The sequence below is a fragment of the Sprattus sprattus genome (assembly GCF_963457725.1).
Source record: "Sprattus sprattus genome assembly, chromosome: 5".
NCBI classification, from domain to species: domain Eukaryota; kingdom Metazoa; phylum Chordata; class Actinopteri; order Clupeiformes; family Clupeidae; genus Sprattus; species Sprattus sprattus.
In genome coordinates, this window is record NC_137924.1 from 20,513,460 (window position 1) to 20,538,439 (window position 24,980).

At 44.4% G+C, this 24,980-nt stretch overlaps 1 protein-coding gene across 1 annotated transcript; it reads left to right on the top strand.

Annotated features, from left to right (window-relative positions):
- Positions 1-621: 621 nt before the first annotated feature.
- ankrd44 (ankyrin repeat domain 44) lies at positions 622-21,717 on the top strand. The gene is made up of 28 exons (XM_080838561.1): positions 622-1,052; positions 4,701-4,784; positions 5,436-5,514; positions 5,874-5,944; positions 6,687-6,887; positions 8,963-9,050; positions 10,088-10,230; positions 10,638-10,850; positions 11,139-11,217; positions 11,449-11,563; positions 11,796-11,878; positions 12,647-12,710; positions 13,084-13,152; positions 13,603-13,743; positions 14,892-14,957; positions 15,604-15,715; positions 16,335-16,406; positions 16,741-16,942; positions 17,587-17,674; positions 17,874-17,991; positions 18,322-18,550; positions 18,957-19,044; positions 19,185-19,268; positions 19,389-19,534; positions 20,066-20,148; positions 20,410-20,492; positions 20,754-20,845; positions 21,374-21,717. Exons 1-28 carry the CDS (start codon positions 1,026-1,028, stop codon positions 21,625-21,627), a joined length of 3,174 nt encoding a protein of 1,057 aa, XP_080694687.1. The 5' UTR covers positions 622-1,025; the 3' UTR covers positions 21,628-21,717.
- Positions 21,718-24,980: the final 3,263 nt, after the last annotated feature.

Genomic DNA, 24,980 nt, shown 5'->3' on the forward strand with positions numbered 1-24,980 from the left:
CCTGTTTTCTGTATGAGACACACCACAACCTTTGGAATGCATTTTCTTAAGCTTTCCTGGTCTTGTGACCAAGTCTTACACCTGCTGTTGATGAGTGTGCGCACGCGCCTTTTAGTGACTAGGTGTATGTACAAAGTGGTTTGTGTGTGTGTGTGTGTGTGTGTGTGTGTGTGTGTGTGTGTGTGTGTGTGTGTGTGTGTGTGTGTGTGTGTGTGTGTGTGTGTGTGTGTGTGTGTGTGTGTGTGTGTGTGTGAGGGTAGGACAAACAGGAGAGCAAATATTGCTAGATGTCAAGATTTTGAAAACAAGGCGATGGCTTACCACAACAACAGCTGAGCAAGGGCACACAAAACTGTACGCAAAGCATATTCAATTTATGGACAGGTTCTCATAGACGTATCAGTGAAGAACTACAAGAAATATAGTCTTTTTTCATTAGTAAGGTTTATAACCATTTAATATTTAAAACACGTGAGGGCATCAGTGATGCGAGAGCTTTCTGGTAGCTGGCCTCATCAGGGCCGATGACAGCTCAGCCTGCGTCTGTAAATCGAGGGGAGGGAAAGAAGCACTTACTTCCTGTGGTTGCAGAATCAACGAACACACAGAGGAAAGGGACGGTGCCCATAGGCACGAACCGAGTGTGCGTTGATGTAACGGAGCTCGCAGCCAGCTGCTATAAATGCGTTTTGTTTATTAGTGCTATCAGTTTAAGGTCTCTCGCCTGTTTCCTCTTCACTCGATGAGGCAGCGGCTGCTACGAGTCTGACTGGCCGCAGATAGCGTCTGTGGTGCCGGCCATGGCTGTGATATAGCCGGGGCCCAGAGGATTTGCTTTGCAACTGGGAAATTCATTGTTGATACCGAGATCGCATCGCAGAGGAACCTCCAGCAGCTGGTAGAGGGTATCCGATATTTTATTGCAATTCCGGAAACCTAGCTCGTGTAGCCTACAGGCCACACCAATCTCTACAATCTGGTTATTCTAGCGGGAGTTTGGATGTTTCGTTTAAGCTGACCAAGATATGGCTGTTCTTAAACTCGTTGATCAGGTAATTTTACGTTTAATCTCCCTTGTTGTACAACCCCCATTCTGATAGCTGCTGGTTGTGTCTCCGTTGCACATTTATTTAGGTTGTGTCTGGAAAACACAGTAGCGTATGCGAATGGTGTGCTTCCTCCAAAGTAACGTTTGCTAAATAATTTATTACACAATAAATAGATGCCCAGACCCAAGAGCAAATTTCCTGGTGCCGTGGGTAGCTGCGCATCACCACCACTCGAGGTATGTAGGGCATCTCAAAGATTTTTGAGGGCTCATATGCACAACAAAAGCCTTCAACAAACACGGCTTCATGCACATCACTGTGCAAGAGTTAACGAATAGTGTGGTGCATGTGTTGTTTAATCTCTTGAACGGCACAGCAGTTTTTTAAAATGATGACGACATATTCAGTGCGATTTCCTCTACGTCTTCCCTCAACTTAGCCCATGGCTAACATCACCATTGTGCCATAAACTTAGTTTTTGTTTGGCTGTGCTGCGTAACATTGAACTTTCTATGCAAAATGCAGTAGTCGGTCGGTTTGGGTCGGGGAAAAATGCAAACTTACAGGCGACTCAATAGCCAACGGCATGCTTGACTAACGAACAGATGGCCTAATTCTGCCTATGGATTCTTTATGCAGGCTATGCATCTTTGTAAATGTTGTCATGATTTTTTTGTGGTTGCATTTTACTTTTCAAGGCAATATGGTTAGCCCTTGTCGCTTCAATAATAATGTTTACCAAATAAAGCCTTTAAATGGACTAAACTTACTCCAGACAGAACCTTGCAAATTGGCAAATGGTATTTGGTGGAAACGTTAAGTCTTTTGCTATATGGTATGTCATCAGGAAATTCACACAATCCGTTTGTGTGTCTGGCCACAGGAGGAAATGGAATCTCGCTTGGGTAGCTGTCATTTGTCTCAGCCAGTCACGGCACAGTACAAACAGGACACATCTTAAAAAGACAGCTGAAAGATATTACTCGATAAGATTTTAATCTGCACCCTGAAAACTCATAGCTGACATAGCAACAAACCCCCCGAAGAAACTGCAAGTGGTGTTACTGCATTGCTCTGTATGCCATGCATAAATGTGTTAATAATCTGTCTCAGTGGTTACTCAAATAGGTCATTTTGATGTCACAATTGTATGTGAATAAGCCTTGTATTTTCCTTTCACTGGTATTTTAGCAGGAAGTGTTTATATATGCTTAGTATGTGCACCAAGGAATTCAGTTAGTGTGTCAGTTGGTTCCCATAGAAAATGACAGGAAGTTGTTCAATCTGACATCCCCCATCTTCCTCTGATTCTGATCCCACTGGACCACATGAGGTCACAAAGTTCGGGGGGGGGGGGTTAGTAAGAGCTCTGTAAGTAATGTATGCATACTTCCTGTTTTTTTTTGTCTGTAGTTTTGCCTGATATTTTTGCACTGATATCAGTACCTCTGTTTTTATCACACAGACCCACATTCTCATGCACACACAGAAGCAAACAAATACAGAGGCCCCAAATGGTCTCTCTCTTTCCCCTCACAGTCTTAAGGTGCCGGAAAAGTTGAGGGTAAACACAGTCACGCGCAGTCAGATTTTAATCTGCAATTCATTTATAGTGGGCATCAGCAGCTTCTCATTTCTGTGCCGCAGGGCCTGAGCGCTTACATGAGAGGGACTTCAATTGGTGCCTGAGTACCCAACTGTGAGGAGATGACACAGGGGGTAGGGTTTGTAGTGCCCTAATTGTTTAAAGAGGAGAAAAGCCTCCCCCTCTCATTGGCTTAGAGGGAAGTTCTGCTGCACATCCATTGGCCCCCAGGGGTGGCAGAGATGGGAAGGGGGAGCGGTGTTTTGTGGCAACAATGAGCTCAGTGTTTGAGATTTTGGATTTTGCCAAGGAGGACTTCTGGAAGGCTGGGGAATGTCCTCATTTGTGATGGGCCGTGCAGAGCCTTCAAGCTCCAGCTCCCTCCCCCTCACCCTGCCTTCCTCCCTCCTCTGTGCATGGCAGCACTGTCCCCATGTCTCCAGCTCTATTATGCAGACACCAGTGTTGTCACGGTTGGCCACAACCAGCTGTTCTGGTCTTTTGTGAGTGTGTGTTTATGTGTGTGAGAGAGAATCTATGAGTGTGTGTGAATTTGAGAGTGTGTGTTTCTGTGTGTCTGTAAACGTGTGTGTGTGTGTGTGTCTGTGTGTGTGTTGAATGGGAGACAAAAGAGAGCTAGTCAAGGCTTGGGTGGTAAAGCAGAGAGAGAGCTGGGGAGCTGATGAGAGTTTGGCACACTGCTTGAGCTGGAGTCTCCACAACCTTTTCTAGTAGGCCACTGTCTAGTTTTGCCTTTGGGAATATCTCACTGCTAATCAACTTCAAAAAGGGCCTCATCTAAGTGCAACCATAAGTGCAATAGTACACCAAAATCAGTCTTCATGTGTCATGGCTAAAAATAAATGTGGGCTAATTTGATCATGGATCTTCATGACCATGCCTCTGCCGTATGCTCATGTAGCCTCCCCTGGCCTCCCCTGGTCTCATGAGGTAGGTGACTCTTGGCCGGAATGTGTGCATTTCAGTTAAGCGGAAGTGAAAATGCACCAAGCTTCCTCTTTGTCATCTCTGAACATGCAAAAGAAAGTAACAGGAAGTTTGTGTGTGTGTTTGTGTACGTACTTCGAAGGTTCTGTTTTTGGGACTGTGTTGGGGGTTGCTATGGGAGCTGTAGGCCCCCAAATTAGGTTCAGTTATTCCCTCTTAGTCCTCTTTTTAAATATCACTTCACTAGAAGCTGGATATTGAATAACTTTCAGGGAGCCAAAATTGCAAAATCATTGCACCAGACCTGTACCAAAGAAGCCTTGATCAAATGTTTATGCTAGCATGTGTTTCTTAGTAGTTCCTGTTTAAACTGTGTGCCTTTGACTGTAGTTCCTGTCATCTTTTTTATATAATTAATTTGGTAATAAAGAGACTGAAGATGTTCATTTTGAAAGGTAGTGCACCCAGTCTTGCTCTGTTTAAGAGATTGCACTATGGCCGATCACTTCCTGTTTGGCACTGCTCGAAGGGCTTTACTGTCTTTTTCTCTGAAGACTGAGGAGATGCTGACGTGTAGATGAGAAAAATCTATAATCTCCACCCTCATGGTGGTATGTCTCTGGCTTTGAGGAGTAGTTCATGAAACAGGAAGGTTGTGTTTTTGATGGGGAAAGATAAGCAAATTGTTGAAAATAACATACCATGTCTTTTTTTCCATGTTTTGGTCTTTAAAGAGAAGAACAGTTATGGGTTGAAGGTCACATAATCTGGAAAATTAAGGAATTTAAAAGATAATATGTGAGGCTGAGGTCATCTTCATATAGGCTACCAGCAGTTTCAAATTGTTTTGTGCACGGTGTAGAGTAAATGGTGTATTGCTACATTGCCATCTAATGTAGAAAAGCAGCACCTTGAAGCACAAACTTTTGATAAATCGTGAGAAAAGCTCTTGATCATACAAAAGTGATACAAAAGTGTTAACCCTAGCCTTATCTCGCTCATATGTGAACACATGCATATAAAAAACAAATAACATTTCAATAAACCCCAAATGATGGAAAACTTTAGATCCTTTAGCCTCAGCTGAAGTTCTTCTGTGTGTCTCTTTGCCCTCCCAGCCTCCTCTTGTCCAGGCCATCTTCAATGGAGACCCTGAAGAAATCCGCATGCTCATCTACAAGTCCGAGGACATCAACGTTCTGGTGAGCCCTGCTTTTTATAGCCTTCCCCTTATCTTATCCTGACACATCAGTTCCTGTCTCGTTGCTGAGAGAGCCCTGATGGTAAAAAAAAACAAAAAGCCAAGCAGCAGTTTATATACAAGGCCCTCAATTCGTCAGAAATTGTAAAGACGTTCAGGAATGCAAAGCTAGTTTGTGTTGTGTTTTTGTTTAGTATTCTTTGTTCAGTGGAATATTTTGTCTTGCGGGGCTTGTCTGTCTTTGGGTAGAATTGTCTCATTGTCCACCCCTGGTTTGTTTTGGGAGAGAGGAGCCCTCAGTTTGGAGCACTGGTGTTTGGTCAGGTCTGTGATTTTAGGGATCACATTCAAAACTGGGACACACTCATTTGTGTGTACTATCTATGTTTCATTTCTTTCTGTTTATCTGTCGCTCCATCACTCTGTCATTCTTTTCTGCTCTGATATAGGGATAATCAGTGCATTGTGTGCTGTGCAGAGTGATAAGTTCTTACGTGATAACATACATTTGCTTTCATTTACCATCATTCCTTTGTCCCTATCTCTCTCTCTCTCTCTCTCTCTCTCTCTGTCTCTCTCTGTCTCTCTCTCTCTCTCTCTCTCTGTCTCGGTCTCTTCTCTCTCGTGTGCTTTCCCTCCATTAATACTGCAGGATGCAGAGAAACGAACTCCACTCCATGCTGCCGCTTTCATTGGCGATGCAGAGATCACAGAACTGCTCATCCTGTCTGGTAAGAACCAGTTTCACTTGTTTGAAAGCCTCTTGGCCTCTGCACAAGTGTGATAATGCACTATTGTTTCAGGCTGCGCCCCTGCTACTGTGACAGTAGGAACGTAAGAGGTTCTCCTGCCTGGAGTCTGTAGTGTGTAGCCTCTGGCGTCCAAAGTTCAAGATTAAGTTTTGAACACGAGTGTGTGGTCAGCTGGGAATGAGTGTATCTGTCAAAAGCAATGCACACATGTGCTTGTAGGGCTCATTGAAATTTCCATGGAGGCACTTGTATCTGTCCTTCACGCTGCTTATTCAAAGTGGTCTCTTTTTGTCTCCCTCTCTTTTCCTCGACTCTCTCTGTCTTTCTCTCCATCCTAGGAGCACGGGTAAATGCCAAAGACAACATGTGGCTCACTCCTCTCCACAGGGCTGTGGCATCCCGTAGCGAGGTTGGTTTCAAAATCACTCACACACACACACACACACACACCACACACACACACACACACACACACACACACACACACACACACACACACACACACACACACACACACACACACACACACACACACACACACACACACACACACACACACACACACACACACTCGCAAGCACACTCTTTTTCTACTTTTGCACAAGTGGAACTCAGGAAGTGTGTAACTCACTCTGAAACCAAAGCTGGTGAGGAACTTAGCTGCTCAGCATTATGTGTGCTCTGCTAAGAACTGATGCAAAGATCCCTTTTCATTCAGATGAACTACAAAACACAAGAGAGTAAAATCAAGACAATCAACTGATTAAAAGTTCTATTTGAGTGTATGTATGACTTGGAAAGTATATGTAACATGGTAAATGAAGAGAAAAAAAGGGAATGGTTTAAAAACAGAATTTTGTATTTAATACAAAATTGCTCCTGTGGAAGTAAGCTACTCAGACAAGTAATCTAATTTGAAACGTAAGTCGTTGAGAAATGAAACCATGTCTGGCGTGTACAGTTTTGAATGACAACAACCCCCCCCCCCCCCCCCCAGTATATGAGTATATATCTATACTCTCATATGGTAGCGAAATGTGGCGTGAGTAACATGGGTAGCACCTGTCTACAGTATGCTACTGATATGGATGTAGTTACACCTATAACACATGTGTGAAGGTTTTTATGTTGACTTTGCTCTGTCCTCCCAGGAGGCTGTGCGGGTCCTGATCCGCCACTCTGCTGATGTGAACGCCCGCGACAAAAACTGGCAGACACCGCTACATGTTGCCGCCGCCAACAAAGCACTCCGCTGCGCTGAGGTCATCATCCCGCTGCTGAGCAGTGTCAATGTGTCAGACCGCGGGGGTCGCACCGCCCTGCACCACGCCGCTCTCAACGGCCACACAGAGGTACTGCCGCCGCTTCAGTGAACACATCAGTGAGGCTCTACAATAGGCACCTGTAGCTTTTTGGCTTATGACAGACTGAACTGTAGTCTTTATGGAGCATGAGGCAGGCGTAAATGTGGCTTTCCTTCTTCCTTAATGGTTCGGTGGCTTGGTGTTTTCCAAACCTTTTGGTAGAAGTGCATATAGGAACACTTAAGAAAAGGGTTGGAGTTGAGTTTGGATTTCATGTCCTCAGCTAGGAACTCCATGGTTGATGAAAGTTTAGGTCAGTCTGACATGAATTAAGCAGCTGTAGGTAAAATTAAATCTACATGCAGTCGCACCAAATAATGTTGGTACATTAGCTCTGGACGGGCGCTAAATTAATGTGGGTGCAATTGAATGTTAATTCTCTCCTCACAAGCCCACCAAGATAAAGTTGGTACTATCCTGACAACATCGCCAATGTCTATACAATGTCTCTCCCGACTGGATAGGCATAAACTATTCAACAGCAGATCAATAATATTGAACACATGGAGGCGCCATGCAAAGAGTGCTGTCTATCATAGTAATCAAAATAAAGGATCAGTCCTAAGTCTCATAAAACATACTAAGCTATAAAGTTGGAACTGAACTAATGAATAATTAAATTAATAATTGCAACCATTATTACCACATCAGTCTACAGTCATCTGAATAGTATAGGATGGCAGCATTCACTCTTGTGTAACATTAAATAGACCAGCACAGAAGATCAAAAGCATTTATTTCAAGGGTTATCAAAAGTAAAACACTCATGTGTAATCCAAAGAGATGTACCTAACTAGAGAACTGAAGGAGTGCGTGTGTGTGAGAGAGAGAGAGAAAGGAAGAGAGTGTGTGCTACAGTGTGCTCATGTCGGGTGTGCGCCAGAAAGAATGTGTGTATGTTTCTTTATTTTGCCTTTATATGTTCCGCGTGCATGGGCATGAACACACGTGTTCGGTCAGAAGCAATAAGCGGGAGCTCTGAGTTTTTTCTTTGCTTGTGTGGTTATGTTTAAGGCCAATTTAAAGTATGTGTATTCACAGTAGACTTATGTTGCAGCTGCTCACGCTAAATAAACTTGTTTATGCTGAGTTAGTGGTGTATTCTTGGCTATCAAGGAATCTTAGCAATATGCATTGGCTTGCGCGATTCACTTTGAATGTTGCCATACTGAACTGTGGCTCTGTTGCTTTGCTTTGCTTACAGAATAAAGTTGAGAAAAGTTAACCTTTTAAGTAGCAACACTTGTAACACAGGTGCCAGCCCTTAACATTTGCCTTAATGCAAATATTTCAGGGTAGGCATTAGCCAATCAAATTGCATCTAAGCAAATATAAAAACAGAAAAAAGGTTTTAGGGATTAGTTTGCTTTGATTTGCTTGAGCCTATGTATAACATGACCAGGTTATGTAATTGGAATTTATGTTTGCACAAATGTTGTATTTGATGGTCAACACAGACTTGTCACAGTGCAACCTTAATCTAAAGGCTCACTCAGTCTCTTTGGTAGTTAGCAAAATGTAACCGTACATTTCATGTCTTGGTATAGCAAGCACACCCATTTATGGTGTGTTTCCTTTTAGTGGACTAAATCTCCTCTTGGTTTCATGTAGGCTGATGCTTTGTCATCTCACAGTGGATTCAGAGCAGTGTAAAATTGGGACTCACCCACATATGCGTAAACACACAAGTAACACACAAGTAAACACACCTATGCCCACACAGACTCACTCACTCATCGCAAAAAAGATCCTCTCTCTGTCATACGCACACACACACAGACAGACAGACACACACACACACATAATGGGTCTTGAAAAACCATGACGCAGACCATGATGCATCCTGACTCACAACTGTTCGCCTGCTGTGCCTGATCCATCAGCCCCACTCACTCCCTCTTAAGCTCTCTCTCTCTATCTCTCTCTCTCTTTCCCCCTCTCTCTCTCACACTCCCTCTTTAGCTCTCTCTGTCTCTCGCCCTTTCTCTTCCACCTAACTATCTCTTTTTGCCACCCTCTCTATATTCCTCAGCCATTCTAATTTTCCATTTTTTCTGTTTTAGATGGTCAACCTGCTACTAGCCAAAGGGGCCAACATAAATGCCTTTGATAAGAAAGATGGCCGTGCACTTCACTGGGCTGCATACATGGGTAAGTGACTGAGGGAAAGAAGAACTAGATTACAAATTTAAAAATCACATTTCCAATCAAGTTTCCATTCTGCTATAGCTGTATCATTGATATGTATACTGATATCTGGTACAATTCAGTGATGGTAAGCAATATTGTTAGTGAAACTGTGATGTTCAACACCCAAGCTTGATTACTTAATTAAGTCTTGAGATGGGTTCTTTGTATATACAAATTTATAACAGTTTATAAAACAATTGGGTTCTAGTGCGTAATTTAGCTGTTTCTGATTGGACGAGAGACGTTCCATGCTATAGGTTATTCTTCAACATACCTACAGTTACGGGACTTTTCACAGCTAAAAATAAATCACTCCGCGATGAAACATTTGCATTGATGATAACCGTTAATTCAAAGTTTTTAAAATTCCAAACCAAGACGTTGACAATGGAACTATTTTTTGTTGCGGAGAAACAATGGCGAAATAAACCATTTTTAATCAATAACTTTGTGTTGAAATGTTCATTTGTTGACTGTAGAATTGTTTTATAAAAGCAATATAGCACTCGTGGGAGTGGGGTAGGTAAGGGATAATCCCACGGGTGTTGTTGCCTACGCCACTCGGCCTGGCGGCCTCGGTGGCTACGGCCGAACACCACCCGTGGGATTATCCCTTACCTACCCCACTCCCACTCGTGCTATATTGCTTAAATATACAAATTATTTTGAGATATATACAAATAATTGTTCACAGTGTAAAGTCAAGGATTGTCCTTTTTAATTAAATTGCAAGTGTCATGTCAATGCACTACTGTTTTTCAGCCTATTCAAAACTGACTACAGAGCTTTACAGAGTTACATCTGCTCACTGTCATTGTGTCACATTGAAGCAAAATTGGAATACAATCTGAACTAACTAGCATCATTTTTATAGCAGCTATCAACAGATAGCCTGAAAAACACAACCAATGGCTCTGCAGTCTGAAAGAACAGAAGTCTTGATTATTGACTTTCTGGGTGATTAGCGATGATTGGGAGTAATGGCTTGGCTCAAACAGGTCACCTGGATGTGGTGTGTCTGCTGGTGAGCCAGGGGGCTGAGGTGAGCTGTAAGGACAAGCGAGGCTACACACCACTCCACGCCGCCGCCTCCAACGGCCAGATCACCGTAGTCAAGCACCTGATCAACCTGTCTGTGGAGGTATCTTACAGAGCTGTGAGAACATTACATTACACCTAGATATGACATAGGCATATGAATTGGTTGAAGCATGAATATATATTTATAGGGTAAGCACACATACAAAGCGTGCATATTTATAGAAGTCCCATACAGGTAATGTATACCCATGCTAGAAACACAGGCAATCAAAAGTATTTAGTATTAAAGTTTTAAAGACGTTTACATACAATACATAAATATGAGTACACACATATATATTCAAGAATACATAATAGATATACGCATAGACACACACACCCACACACACATACATATACATACATCATATTATATATACAAAATCTTCTTTGCTAAGTCTTTACCGTATAACTTCTGTTTTGCCCCTGCTGAACGCCCCACTCCCCGTGACCCTGGATGACACTCAGATCGATGAGGCGAACGCATTCGGCAACACGCCGCTGCACGTGGCCTGCTTCAACGGGCAGGACGCGGTGGTGAGTGAGCTCATCGACTACGGTGCCAATGTGAGCCAGCCCAACAACAAAGGCTTCACGCCGCTGCACTTTGCTGCCGCCTCAACGCACGGCGCCCTCTGCCTAGAGTTCCTGGTCAACAACGGAGCTGACGTGAACGTGCAGGTGGGTGGGGCGCTCGTGTTTGCTGTCTCAGGGTGACTAGTCTGATAGTCTCACATGGATGGTGGAAGTTCTCCAGGAAGGCTTGTCTTGGTTTGAATTCCTGCTGTGTCTGTTTGTCTGGGGTATTCTGACCGTATTTGGTGTCCTCGCAGTCAACTTCTCGCCAACTTTCGCCTCCGGCCGAGTCTCATTCTTCTCTCCCTTCCTGTCATGTTGTGAGATTTCGCTGTTTTATTCTCACATTCTCTTCTCAGTGGCTTTTCTGTCATTCTAACCCTCTCCATTCAGAGTCGTGATGGTAAGAGTCCCCTCCACATGACTGCTGTGCATGGACGTTTCACCCGCTCCCAGACTCTCATCCAGAATGGTGAGATATGTGTTTGTTATGCACGCAGTGCGCCCATGCCGGGTCGTTGACGCTTGATGTAGAAAATGAATGTGTTTCTTGTCACAATGTATGATGATGACTATAGGAATGAATGTTGTAGATATGTTATACACACATTTGAAATGGTGATATGTACTTAGTTCATGTTTATAGTTGGACATAATTATGAAGTGAATGAGTATATTTTGTATGGACGCTCTGATATAATAGGTGGAGAGATAGACTGTATGGACAAGGATGGAAATACCCCTCTGCACATCGCAGCCCGCTTTGGGCATGAACTCCTCATCAACACACTCATCACCAGTGGGGCTGACTGCACCAGGTGTGTGTGCATGTATGATTGATATTTGTGTACCTTTACAGTGTTTAATGTATCTGTTGATTAAACATTTATGAGTAAATACATGCAATCCTTTACCCACATTGGTCTGACTTTGAATTGTAAGACGAACATTTGAATTTTGATCTGTGCTGTAGTATTGTCACTTGAGCCAGTGTCTTTAGGAACACCCAGTGGATGAGGTTTTCTAAAAACAGATTCCTGTTTCCTTTAGGCGAGGCGTGCATGGAATGTTCCCCCTTCACCTGGCGGCACTGAACGCCCATGCTGATTGTTGCCGGAAGCTTCTCTCCTCAGGTACCTGGGGTGGGTAGGGAGGAAATGCGGCAGTGAAAACCGCTGGGGGATTCCTCTCGAATCTCTGTTGGCTATAAATAAATCAGGGGGGTGGGGTATTTAAAAAAAAAAAAAATCACATACCATTAAAATATGCCACAGGATTTGTGTTTGATTTTAAAACATTTTTTAATAATGGAGATGGTTGAAATGCTCATTTCTCGTTTTAATATGGAAGTATTAATGAGACTAGTCTCATGCCAATGATAAATATAAGTCGGCTAGACTGTATGATTAAAACTTCTCTGCATATACTGTATCTCTGTGTGTCTGGGGCAACCACTGAGTCTTTGTCTTCATCTATGTGCAACGATTCTCCTTTGACTTTCTTGTCTGTGTACACCCCTTATATCACCAGTGGTTTAGAGTGTGCTTGTCCCTGTAGGTAGAGAGATAACTTGTCCTTCTGCATCTTTTGTGATAGGTTTTAGCACGTCCTCTTGCCTGCAGCACCTTGTACATACCTGTGTCTGTTCTCTTCAGACTTCTTTCCTCCTGCACTAACACCCGTCTCTCTCTCTCTTTCCACCTCTCTTCCTCCCTTCCTTGTGTGTCCTGTGTCCTCCTCTTCCTCCTGGTCTGGCTGTGCACTGTGGCTGTCTGTATGTGGGGCTCCCCTCTCCACTTTGCCGCCCCGATCTCCTCCCTTACTCCGTCCCTCCCTCTGTCCCTCAGGACGGAGGTATAGCATAATGTGCCCCCTCAGTAATGACTCGGTCCTGTCTGCAGGCTTCCAGATAGACACCCCCGACAGCCTGGGGAGGACCTGTCTGCATGCAGCGGCAGCCGGGGGGTGAGTGTAACAGTGTGTGTGTGTGTGTGTGTCTGTGTGTTTGAGTGTGTGTCTGTGTGTGTGTCTGTGTGTTTGAGTGTGTGTCTGTGTGTGTGTCTGTGTGTGTGTGTGTGTTTGTGTGTGTGTGTGTCCGTGTGTGTGTCTGTGTGTGTGTCTGTGTGTGTGTCTGTGTGTGTGTGTGTTTGTGTGTGTGTGTGTTTGTGTGTGTGTGTGTTTGTGTGTGCGCGCATATGTGAGTTTGTCAGTCTGTGTTTTGCTTTGATGGTCTGCCTGTTAGTTTGACTCGGGCAAGTTACATGATTCACACAACCCTATCTCTTCTCTCTGCCAACCACACCCCCTCTCTCCCTCACACTCGCTGTCTCTTTTTCAGTAATGTAGATTGTGTGAAGCTGCTCCTCAGTAGTGGTGCTGATCACAACCGGAGAGATAACTGTGGAAGGTGAGTGTGTGTGTGTGTGTGTGTGTGTGTGTGTGTGTGTTTTTGTGTGTAGGTGCAGGTGCAGGTGGGCACCATGAAGTGTAGGCAGCTGCTGTGTGTGCCGTGAGTAAGAGCGAGAGGGAAATGTAATCTTGTGCACAGGGAATATCAAAGCACAGAAAACAGAAATTCTGGCCCTTATTTGTTTGTGCTATTTCCGTGTGACCTGCTTTGTTACGAGTGTGTGCGTGTGAGTGTGTGAGTGATCTGAGGAAAGTGATTCACAAATTCACCATTGCCCATGTCAAAATACAGAATTAAAGAGCTCAATATAACACTGACATTTGTGTGTGTGTAGGTGTATGTGTGTTTATGTGCATGCGTTTGTGTTTGTCTATTTATGTGTTTGTGTTTGTATCTACAGCTGTGTATTTGTATCTACATATGTGTTTGTGTGTGGTGTTTCCTCAGGACCCCTCTCCACTATGCAGCCGCCAACCGCCACTTTCAGTGCCTGGAGACTCTGGTGTCATGTGGAACCTGCATTAATGCCACTGACCAGTGGGGGCGCTCTCCTCTGCACTATGCTGCTGCCTCTGACCTTGACAGGAGGTAAGACAAGGCAGATGACCTCTGTGTCCACAGGGAAACCCTAAAGTATTAACCTTATGGCCCATTCTAAATGCCATGTCCCTCTTAAACACAGAGTCTATGTGCGTTACTGTAAGGCCGGCATATCTTTGTGTGGTGTGGGTAAGAGTGTGATGCACGGTAGGGTTATAGTTGAATGGGTCTATAATGGGTCAGCAGTTATTTACATGTAAATGTCTGGATTTATGTCTGGTCACAGTGATACACATGAGAAGGTTAGGTGTTTTTTTCCGTCTATATGGTCTGACCGACAGTTGTTGTGTCCCAAAACAAGAGCAGGTACATATGGCCTACACACACACAGATCACACACACACACACACACACACACACACACACAAACACACACACACACACACACACACACACACACACACACACACACACACACACACACACACACACACGTCTGCGTGCTCTCTCTTCATCTCAAAAGACTCTTTACACCAGTTGAGGGCCTGCCTAACCTGCTGTTGCCACGGTAACTTCAAGCTATTTTTAAAAACGCTGTACAGGGCAATACAGCAGTGCTTTTATTTTTAACAGAGACAGCTGTTGTGCCACATGACCGGCAGAACAAGGGGTAGATGGTAGGGGTTGAATGTGTGATTAATAGTCAAGGCCCTGACACCAAGTATTCATTTTTTGGTGTAGAGATGTCAGAATTGATTGGCCAGTTAATTAGATTCAGTTGTACTGTATCGTCCCACAAATTAAAAGACACTTAAGTAGAGTTGAATCTTTCTCAATTGCTTCAGTACTTCCTAATAAATAATTAGTCATTCAAACCAGCGTGGTTTAAATCTAGAATATGCAGTGATGTTACTTTAGTTTTTATGTTAAAAAATACAATTTTTAAACCCACATTGTTTCCTTAAATGACTAAAACCTACGATGTGAAAAGCTGCAAATATCCGTCAGAAATCCTTAAATATGTAGAAATAAACAGATGCAGTACAAGAATGCCTCCTGTGTCTGCTGCTTCAGGAAGTTTCTATATGGTAATCTGGGTATGTTCCTGTGTGTGTGTGTGTGTGTGTGTGTGTGTCTGTGTGTGGCGTGTGTGTGCGTGCGTGCGTGCGTGCGTGCGTGTGTGTGTGTGTCTGCAGACGTCGTGTCGTGTTGGAGCCAGAGAGTGAGGGGGTCCAAGCAGAGAAGGAGAAAGAGGCTGCCTTGTGAGTTTGACTCTTGTCTTCTCTTCTCTTCTCTCTATTATCACTTCTTTTTCTTTTCTCTCTTTTTGTCTTCTCTCTTTTCTTCTCTTCTCTTCTCTCTTTTCTTCTCTTCCATTGTCTCTTCTTTTTCTCTTCTCTCTTCTTTTCTTCTTCTCTTCTCTTCTTTCTCCATTTTCTCCTCTCTTTGCTTCTCTCATCTGTGCTTCTTTTATTTTTTTCTCTTTAGATTTACTTTTCTTGTCTTTCTCTCTTTCTCCCACACTAATAGTGTATATGTCACTCAGATAAATGGTTACTATTGTCTGACAGTATGTCAGAAGTTGTCTGAATGCATTTGAACCACATCAGTGCTATTTATCTCAAGTATTTGCAACTGCCTCGGGTGCTTGTATTTATACAAATGCTTGCCACACACACACATACACGCACCCCACATGCACGCCATATACACACACACACACACACACACACCAGACACACACACACACACACACACACACACACACACACACACACACACACACACACACACACACACACACACACACACACACACACACACACACACACACAATGGTTTATGTAGACAGAGGAGCCCATTTTCGATGGAGACTATTATTAGCTGTGTGTGTGTGTGGTTGCCTAGGTGCCTGGAGTTCCTGTTGCAGAGTGGCGCTACAGCTTCCCTGAAGGACAAACAGGGCTACAGTCCAGTCCACTATGCTGCAGCCTATGGCCACAGACACTGCCTGAAGCTGGTGAGAAACCATGTGCCCAAAAACACAAACACACACAAACAAACAAACAAGTAGGAATGCACTGACATATGCTCAGCCATGCATCAGGTATGGTTGCCACTGGGATGACATATCCAATCTATGCCATTTGAGCAAAAAAGTGGAAATGGGTCACATTTACCATGCAGTGTAAATTCAGCCAAAAATGCTAATCACACATAAGCACATACCATAAATAAAATCGCTGCAATTGCTGAATATTTGTGTTTACCTGTTTGTAATTGTGCTCCGCCTGCTGGTCAAAACTGGCATCACTCTTTTTTTCATGCTAGAAAATTAATCAAAGCAACTGCATGGCTCACCAAAGTTAGCTGATATTTTTTGTTATAAAAATAACTTAGATAATTACAAAATGCTTGATGTTATTGCAGTACATCCTCTGATGTAGCTGTCATTTGTAAAAGCAAACTGAGATACATGTCGGTTGTCTAATAGATCCAGTCTATTTTAATACTATTTTAGGTCAGATTTTCCTTCCCAAAACATCATGTTTTTTCACCCTTGTGGTGTAGTATGCGGTAACTGCACTCATAAAGTGTGACATCTCCATGACTGTTCCCTGTCCTGTTCTCATTGGTAGCTTCTGGACCGTGATGAGAACCACCAGGAAGATGCAGAGGCCTCTGAAACTAAGAGTCCCCTTCACCTGGCTGTGAGTGTCAGCACCTACAGAAAAACTACATCCATTTGTCATTGATATTTCCTCTGCCTAGTGCGCTCTAAGCAGACACAAAGAGAGGCTGGATTATGGTATAATATCTTAGAGATTTTACAACCTACTAAGTGTTTTGCCTGTGCATTTGCATGTGACTATATGTACTCATGCATGTGTCTATGTGTGTGTGTGTGTGTGTGTGTGTGTGTGTGTGTTGTGCCTTTGTGTGTACGTGGGGGTATACGTTTGTGTGTGTGTGTGTGTGTGTGTGTGTGTGTGTGTGTGTGTGTGTGTGTGTGTGTGTGTGTATGCATGCTCCCTCTGTGTGTAGGCATATCACGGCCATGCCCAGGCTTTGGAGGTGCTGTTGGAGCGTCAGTGTGAGGTGGACCAGAGGAACGAGCTGGGCCGGACCCCTCTGGCCCTGGCGGCCCTCAGGGGCCACACGGACTGCGCCCTCACACTGCTCAGCCACGGGGCCTCGCCCAGGACCACCGACACGCTCCGCAGCCGCACACCCATACATCTAGCAGGTGATCACTTATCAAGAGTTAGTGATTCCCAGGGATTCACAGAGCTGTAAAATCTATCAGGTGTTACTTACCTTTATTGCAAGTCACTTGGGATGAAATGTATGTCAGATGAATGTAACCCGTGTAAATTTAAATATGTATAGAATAATAATGTTATACAGTTACAGAAGTAGCAGGAGTCTGGGATGTGCAGTCGCTGTATAAAGTACACATGCTGTTGTCATGGTTTTGTTTATATGAGCTCCTCCTGCCCACTGTCTCGTGGCAGTGAACTGCTTAATTTTGAGCATCATGTTGGCATGTGAGTCATGTGACTAAATGGATAGCCATGCTGAGCTTGTAAATGGCGACAGACAGCTTAACAAGGTCGTCAGCTGACCAACAGCAAGCCATTACTGACTTATTAGCCTCTGTAAACAAGACCTTCCTGAAGTGCTGGCATTGCTTGCAAAATAAGAATGGTTCAGCTCAGTTCATGTGAAACAGAATAAGATGTTAGAATACTGTTTTAGCAGGAAATAATTCTTGAAAAATGTTTTTGGCTACCCTCTTTTACATGCATATTTTGTGCAGCATTCCTGTGTTGGGAAAAAGTAGGGCAAAATCATTTGTTGACAGCGACCCTATCCCTTGTGGTTTTGCAGTGATGAACGGGCACACGTCCTGTGTGCGCCTCCTACTGGAGGACTCTGATAATGCAGACCTGGTGGATGCGCCAGATTCTCAGGGACAGTAAGTGCGACTACTGTCAGCCTTGCCATTCATCTTAGTGTTAGCTTCCCTGTCTACCTCCCAGTGTCTTTATTCGTCCTGCCGTTTTCTCTCTCTCTCTCTCTCTCCCTCTCTCTCTCTCTGTCTCTCTCTGTGTCTCTCTCTTATCCTCCCTCTTCATCTCTCAATATCTTCATGTCCATTTCCCATGTGTGTGCAGGACCCCTCTGATGCTGGCTGTGGCAGGGGGACATGTGGACGCGGTGTCTCTGCTGCTGGAGCGAGAGGCCAGTGTGGACATGGCTGATAGCCAGGGCCTTACCTCCCTCCACCTGGGGGTGAGTCCTCTCCTTTCGCTCTCCCTCTTCTCTTATCTCTCTCTCTCTCTCTCTCTCTCTCTCTCTCTCTCTCTCTCTCTCTCTCTGTCTCTGTCTCTGTCTCTTCTTACTGCCCGTCATTAATGCTTGAGTGCTTCATGGAGTGCTTGTCAGAGAGAGGAAATAACAAGTAACTGAATTCCATTAGCTCGTTCCCTGGACCTCTCTCTCTTTATCCTTTCCTCACACTCATCCTCTCTCTTTCTCTATCCTTTCCTCATACTAATTATTTCTCTCTCTGTCTGTCTCTCTCTCTCCTCCTCCTCCTCCTCTCTTCTCTCTGGTGTGTAGTTACTGAGTGGCCAGGAGGAGTGTGTTCAGTGTCTGCTGGAGCAGGAGGCCTCTGTGCTGCTGGGCGACTCTCGGGGTCGTACGGCCCTGCACCTGGCGGCCGCGCGGGGCCACGCCTCTTGGCTGAGCGAGCTCCTCAGCATCGCCTGTGGCGAGCCGCCCCTCCCCCAGCCCTCCGCCTTCAGAGATCACCATGGATACACACCCCTGCACTGGGCCTGCTACAACGGTCAGTGCCCCCAGAACTATGCTCCTCCCTTTACAGCACGGCTGATCCTCAGCTATGTGCTAGTATGAGCCCACTGCTGCTCTGCCAATCTCTGTTAACAGTAAATGTGGCATTTAAGCAAACAGTTTTTATCCTGTCACAGGAGTAGTAGCCTCAGTGTGTATTTATGTGGGAAACCACACAGATTTGTATGTGGATGTAGATGTTTGTAGCATTATTCCAGTGTGTGTGTTTGTGTGTGTGTGTGTGTGTGTGTGTGTGTGTGTGTGTGTGTGTGTGTGTGTGTGTGTGTGTGTGTGTGTGTGTGTATGTGTGTGTGTGTGCTTTCCTCGTAAATGACTGTTCTCACACTTGTACATTGCTTTGGACAAAAGCGTCGGCTAAATGTGCTGCGTGTGTATCTCAGGCCATGAGAGCTGTGTGGAGGTGCTGCTGGAGCAGAAAGGCTTTCGGAGCTTTGACGGGAATGTCTTCACTCCTCTCCACTGTGCTGTGTGAGTACGCCATCCCCGCCATCCCCCCTCTGGTCCCTCCTCTAATCCTCACTGCATATCTCTCTCTCTTACACTCTGTCTCATTTTTAACATATCCCTCTGTTTCTAATTGCTTTGCTCCTGTTCCCCCTCTCCTTCAGGCTAAACGACCATGAGCCGTGTGCTACCCTGCTCCTGGAGGCTCTGGGTTCAGACATTGTCCAATGTCAGGACGCTAAGGGCAGGTAAGTGCGCTAGCTACACAAGCCTCCGCTGGTTACACTTCATCAGATGGAGCTTCCATCATCATCATCATCATCTAAAGGGGCACAGCGTCATGCTTACTCCATCTCTGCTCCCCTCAGAACTCCTCTCCATGCTGCAGTGTTTGCGGGGCATGTCGACTGTGTCCAGATGCTCCTGGCCCACGATGCCCCTGTAGACACAGTGGACCAATCGGGACACAGCGCACTGATGATGGCGGCAGAGAGGGGCAGGATTGGTGCCATAGGTACTGTATGAGTCACACGTACAAACACACACACACACACACACACACACACACACACACACACACACACACACACATTTACATTTAGTCATTTAGCAGACACTTTTGTCCAAAGCGATGAGAACTGTCAAGCTACGAGCGACACACACACATAATATTCAGTTGTCGAAGTGGGGAAGGTGAAAGTACTCCTTTGACCAGCATGGTACAGCTAGGAATCAGCTATATCAGAAGCTTTATCCATGCTAAGGTAGTAGGGCTCTACTGGCACCCTTAGAGATATGAAGGGTAGAATAGGAGTCCCAATATCAGCCCTACCTTTATCAGCACACGGTCACAAGAGGCACATCTGCATCACAAGGCAAAGCAGAACATTATTTTAAAGGTTCTGTTAGTTACTCTTGATTAAGTGCCTATAAATAACAAAATGGTGATAAGCATGTGCTGACTGTTAATGTCTAATATCTAATTTGAATCTATAATCTAACCTCAACCTCACGCTTTGAGTCGGACACTCTTTTGTTCCTCCAGAGGCCCTGCTTACCAGTGCGAAAGCCAACCTGAGCCTGACTGACCAGAACGGAAACACCGCCCTCCACTTGGCCTGCAGTAAAGTGAGTGTCCATCTGGAGACATGAGTACGGTCATGGGGCAAGCCTCAATGGACCACTTGGTTATCAGTGAAACCGTCTCGTGTGTACTGCACAGACACGAGCCATGTCTTAGGTTGTAATCCCAAACAGTATAAGTTTCAGTGTACGATATGTTCCAGTGTATAATTTAAGGTTGGATAAAACCTTCTTTTTCATAGTTACACAGAAAAGGCGAGTGTAGGCGTTGAATGTTGTGTTTATTGTGAAATGGTGGCGTTTCAGGGAGGGGAGGACTGTGCACTGTTTATCCTGGGGAAGCTGACGGACCCTGCCAACATCAGTGCCACTAATGCGTCCCTGCAGACGTAAGCAACCACCTCTTGTCCGATATGTTCTGCCTCTGCTTACATCCCATCCCTTGTAGTGACTAACTCACTCCTCACTCCACATGCATCTATGGGTTAAATGATTTTGGTGTGTTTCTCTCTCTCATCTCTATCTCTCTCTCTCATTCTTTGCTGTTTTGCTCCCTAATTCCAATGTTTTTGTTGTGCAATGTTGTGAGATACTTGTCCCAAGTCAGGGATTACTAAAGTCTTAAAATCTGTCTCTCTCTCCTGTTGTAGGCCTCTCCACCTGGCTGCTCGTAGCGGTCTGAAGCAGGTGGTGCAGGAGCTCCTCTCCCGGGGGGCCAACGTGGAGGTGCTGGATGAGAACGGTACGTACCGCTGTCCTGACTGGCTGCCTCTCCGCTCTGCCTCCAGCTGCCAGTGGGCGTCTGAGTGTGTGAACTCTTGACCCCTGTAACTGCATGCTTCTCTGGCTGCCTTGAGGTTCCAGGACTCAGGTGCATTTATGTTGCTCTGCCACCTCTCATTTCTCTTTTCTTGAAACCTGACTTGAAAGGAAAGAAAAAACTGAAAAATGAAACCAAAAGATTCATGACTTTTCAGTCAGTGCTGAAGGCCAAGCCTGTTTATTTGCTGTGTGTTGCATCCCCCACATTTGTTTTTTTGTTTTTTGTTTGTTGTTTGCTGCTGTGCGTGTCGTTGCGTCAGCCTGTGTACTAATGGAATGCTGCCTTCTCCTCTCCACCAACCCCTCCTCCCTCCTCCTCCCCCGCACCGTCCTTTGTCTCCGTGCCTCCTTTCCCTCCTCTCTTCCTCGTTTCGCTTTTGTGCTTTTCCTTCTCTCTCTATCTCTCTCTCCCTCTCTCTCTTTCTCCGTGTCTGTCTCTGCCCCCCAGGTCTCACGCCTGCTCTGGCTTGCGCTCCTAGCAGGGAGGTGGCTGACTGCCTGGCTCTCATTCTGGCTACCATGATGCCTTTCTGCTCCCCTTGCAGCTCCGGAGCGCCCTCCCCAGGCGCCCTCCTGAGGATGCTGCCTCTGCCCGCTAAAGCTGGCAAGGGCCAAGGGGCGCCCCGCAGCCCTCGCAACCGCTCGGCCGGACCCTCCAGCGAGGGCACCACGGAGAACGACTCCGACTCGGAAACCTTTTGACCTCTGCCTCCCCTGACCAACCCCCCTAAGCAATCCAGAACCTTGAGTAGTTATTATGTCACTTGCCTCTCGTGTTCATTATAAAAGAAAGTGTGTACAGAATGATCATTTGGTTTTAATTTGTTTTAGCGGTCTTGCAGATGCATGAAAGTCTGACAAGACTGTACACGGTACAGTCCTGTTTGATAACCTCAAGGTTTTTTTTTTAAGATACTAATTGTTTTTATTTTTTGATTGAAACAGAGAAGTGTAGATCACAAAGAAATGTAGAGAAAACAAAGAAGTAAGATTTAACTTACCAAATATTGACTTTTGTCAACACATACCCACATGCAGTGGATACTGGCTGTGGTTTGGTTTGCTATGTTTCTAGCCTGTGAATTGTCAAAGCACAAGGCCTTGTAGAAGCACAATCTCAACTAGATTTTTACTCATTGGACCAGAGCTATCGAAATCATGTGTGTGTGCTGAATTTGTACCTGTTTTTTTTTTCTCAGGGTAATGAAAGCTTATAGTTTTCACATGGATGAAAAAAAGACAGAAAAAAAAGAGAACATCCAGATGATGATGATCAAATATGAAGGAAAACAAGCTAATTAGCACTTAAAGAAAAGAAAAATGGTGCAAATTTCAAATGTGTGAAAGCTTAATCTAACTAGCTCATGGGTTATAGACAGCATCTGCCTCATGATATCCTTACCTGTATCACCATTTGTCTTCATCAGGGACTATTGATTGAGAGATGCAGTGGAAAATAGACAGGCTCCTTTATAAGAGTATGTATTAATAAGGGCCCAAACCAGGCCTAGATGTCATATGGCTCTGCTATCCTGCCAGTCAAATACTTCAACATCCAGTATTTTAGCACTTAAAAAAAAATATTGACAATGCATTTTGTATGAAATGTAAGATTTTGTATAAACTGGCAATACTTGTACGATTAAGCCAATCTGACACAGTTCCTGTTACTGTAAAGATGCATTTGTATAATCAAGTGTCAAAATTGCCCTGCCAACCTCTTGAGGAGCTGGGTGAGCCCCGCGTGTGTCTGGGCCTGGAGTCTGACGCGTGAGGAAGACCTGTGGCGCTTCATGAATCCCTATGTCACTCAACACCTCTGTCCACTGACAGTGTTATAACTAGCTCACATATATTGCAGGGTGACTTTTATTTTTGTCTTTTTTGAGTCTGAAGTGAAGGTACTCTACTGTGCGCAGATTCCTTATTGTTACACAACGGTACAGTGACTGTCTGCACTTCAGCTTGAGAGGAACTGGTGTTAAAGAGCTGGAACAGGGACGTGTGAACGAGACCTCAGCTTCTTTCCAATCATGCTGTCCTCTCTGCTCTCCTGTTCCTGTGTGTCTGTCTCAATTCTGGTCATTCCTTGGTCACCAATGTGAACGTCTTAAACTTGTCCAGTGCCTTGTTATGTTCATTTTGTACTTTAGTTTATGTACTTGGAAAGTGAGAGTGAGGGAGGAATAAAAAAAGAAGAAAAGAAAAACAATTCAGCTTTCCTTTACCTGATTGAAGTGTTGATAATGTATTGTGAAGAGGACAACTTAGCTGGCATGATTCGAGATTTGCCCACTCAGTTTGTCAAGTCAATCAGTTGAAACTCGCCTTACTATGTCTGCATTGTTTTTATGTCAAGTGATGTGTGCCAAAGGGCCCAAAGTTCTTTGTTGGCCAGCAAGCAAAGTAATGAGCAAAGTCCACCGGGCATGAACTAAATAATAATAATAATGAAAATCATTTTGCCAATTTGATACCATGAGCAAGATTTTAAGTGCAAAGATGGGTAAGCGCAATGCTCCAACATACCACACAACGGCTTTAGTTCATGTGCAAAGGACTGTGCTTGTTGCCCATCATTGAAATTAAGGCCCAGGGTGTGTGTGTGTGTGTGTGTGTGTGTGTGTGTGTGTGTGTGTGTGTGTGTGTGTGTGTGTGTGTGTGTGTGTGTGTGTGTGTGTGTGTGTGTGTGTGTGTGTGTGTGTGTGTGTGCGTGTGCGTGTGCGTGTGCGTGTGCGTGTGCGTGTGCGTGTGCGTGTGCGTGTGTGTGTGTGAGTGCACTGCACCTAACAAAGCTAGGCCATTTTCTGTCTGGTGTGTAAAAATGTTGTGTTCTCACGTTTAAACCCTATTCTCTTGCACAGATTAAAATACCACTTTTCATTTTTTTTTTGTATAGCAAAAAGCACAGAAGCAGTTACAAATTTGATTACAAAAATATGATGAATATGACATGTTGAGTTTATGAAGTGGTGTGATGCGGACACTGAGAGTGTTTGGAACTAGCAGTATTATACCAGAGAAAGCTTTTCTTTTTGTTAGTTTTTTTTTCTCCATTTGTGACAATCTTATTTGTGTCAGATGTTCATGCCAGTTCCTGATGCAGTACCAAAATGCTGAGGGTTGTTTGTCAGCTGAGATTTGTGTTTTATAAGTATATAATGATATTAAAATTTGATTTAACTAAATTTCCGTCTCTTTAGTTAAGTGGCCATATATGATGTCAACCGACATGTATTCCAGGAGTTTTGTCCTTCTGAAAGCATTCTCTCTGGCAATGTTTAGTCAGACTCAACACCGCCAACAGTTGGATGTTTTGGATATACACCTTCATGTGCGATCACCAATCAATGCAAATTTCAAATCATTCCAATCAGCAGATGCTATAACTACAGTGCCCTCCACAATGATTGGCACCCTTAGTGAATGTGACCAAAACAGGCTATGAAGAAATATGTCTGCTGTTTAGCCTCTTGGTCTTTCACTCAAAATATTCACTAAAATCTTACCTTTTCATTGAAGTAAAACTATTGGAAAGAAAACAAAAAATGTTGACATTAAATAAATATTATTCTCCAAAACAGGTGTGCAACAATTATTGGCACCCCTTAATTTTATGTTTTGAGCAGCCTCCCTTTGTAGATCCGGATTCAGCTCTTCCCAGGTCGAGCCCCGTCCTATGGGGTTTAGGTCAGGGGACTGTGATGGCCATGGCAAAACCTTTATTCTTCTGTCGGTGGACCATTTTTGGGTTGATTTTGAGGTGTGCTTTGGATCATTGTCCTGCTGGAAGGTCCAACCAAGGCCCATTTTAAGCTTCCTAAAGGGGGCTGTTAGGTTTTCATTTAATATCTGCTGGTATTTGATGCAGTCCATGATACCATGTATCCTAACAAGATGTCGAGGGCCTTTAGAATAAAAACAGCCCCACAACATCAAAGATCCGCCACTATACTTCACAGTGGGTATGAGGTGCTTTTCTGTATGGCTATCTTTCTGTCAACGTCAAACCCACCCAGCTTTATTTTGGTCTCATCTGAACATATAACTCTATA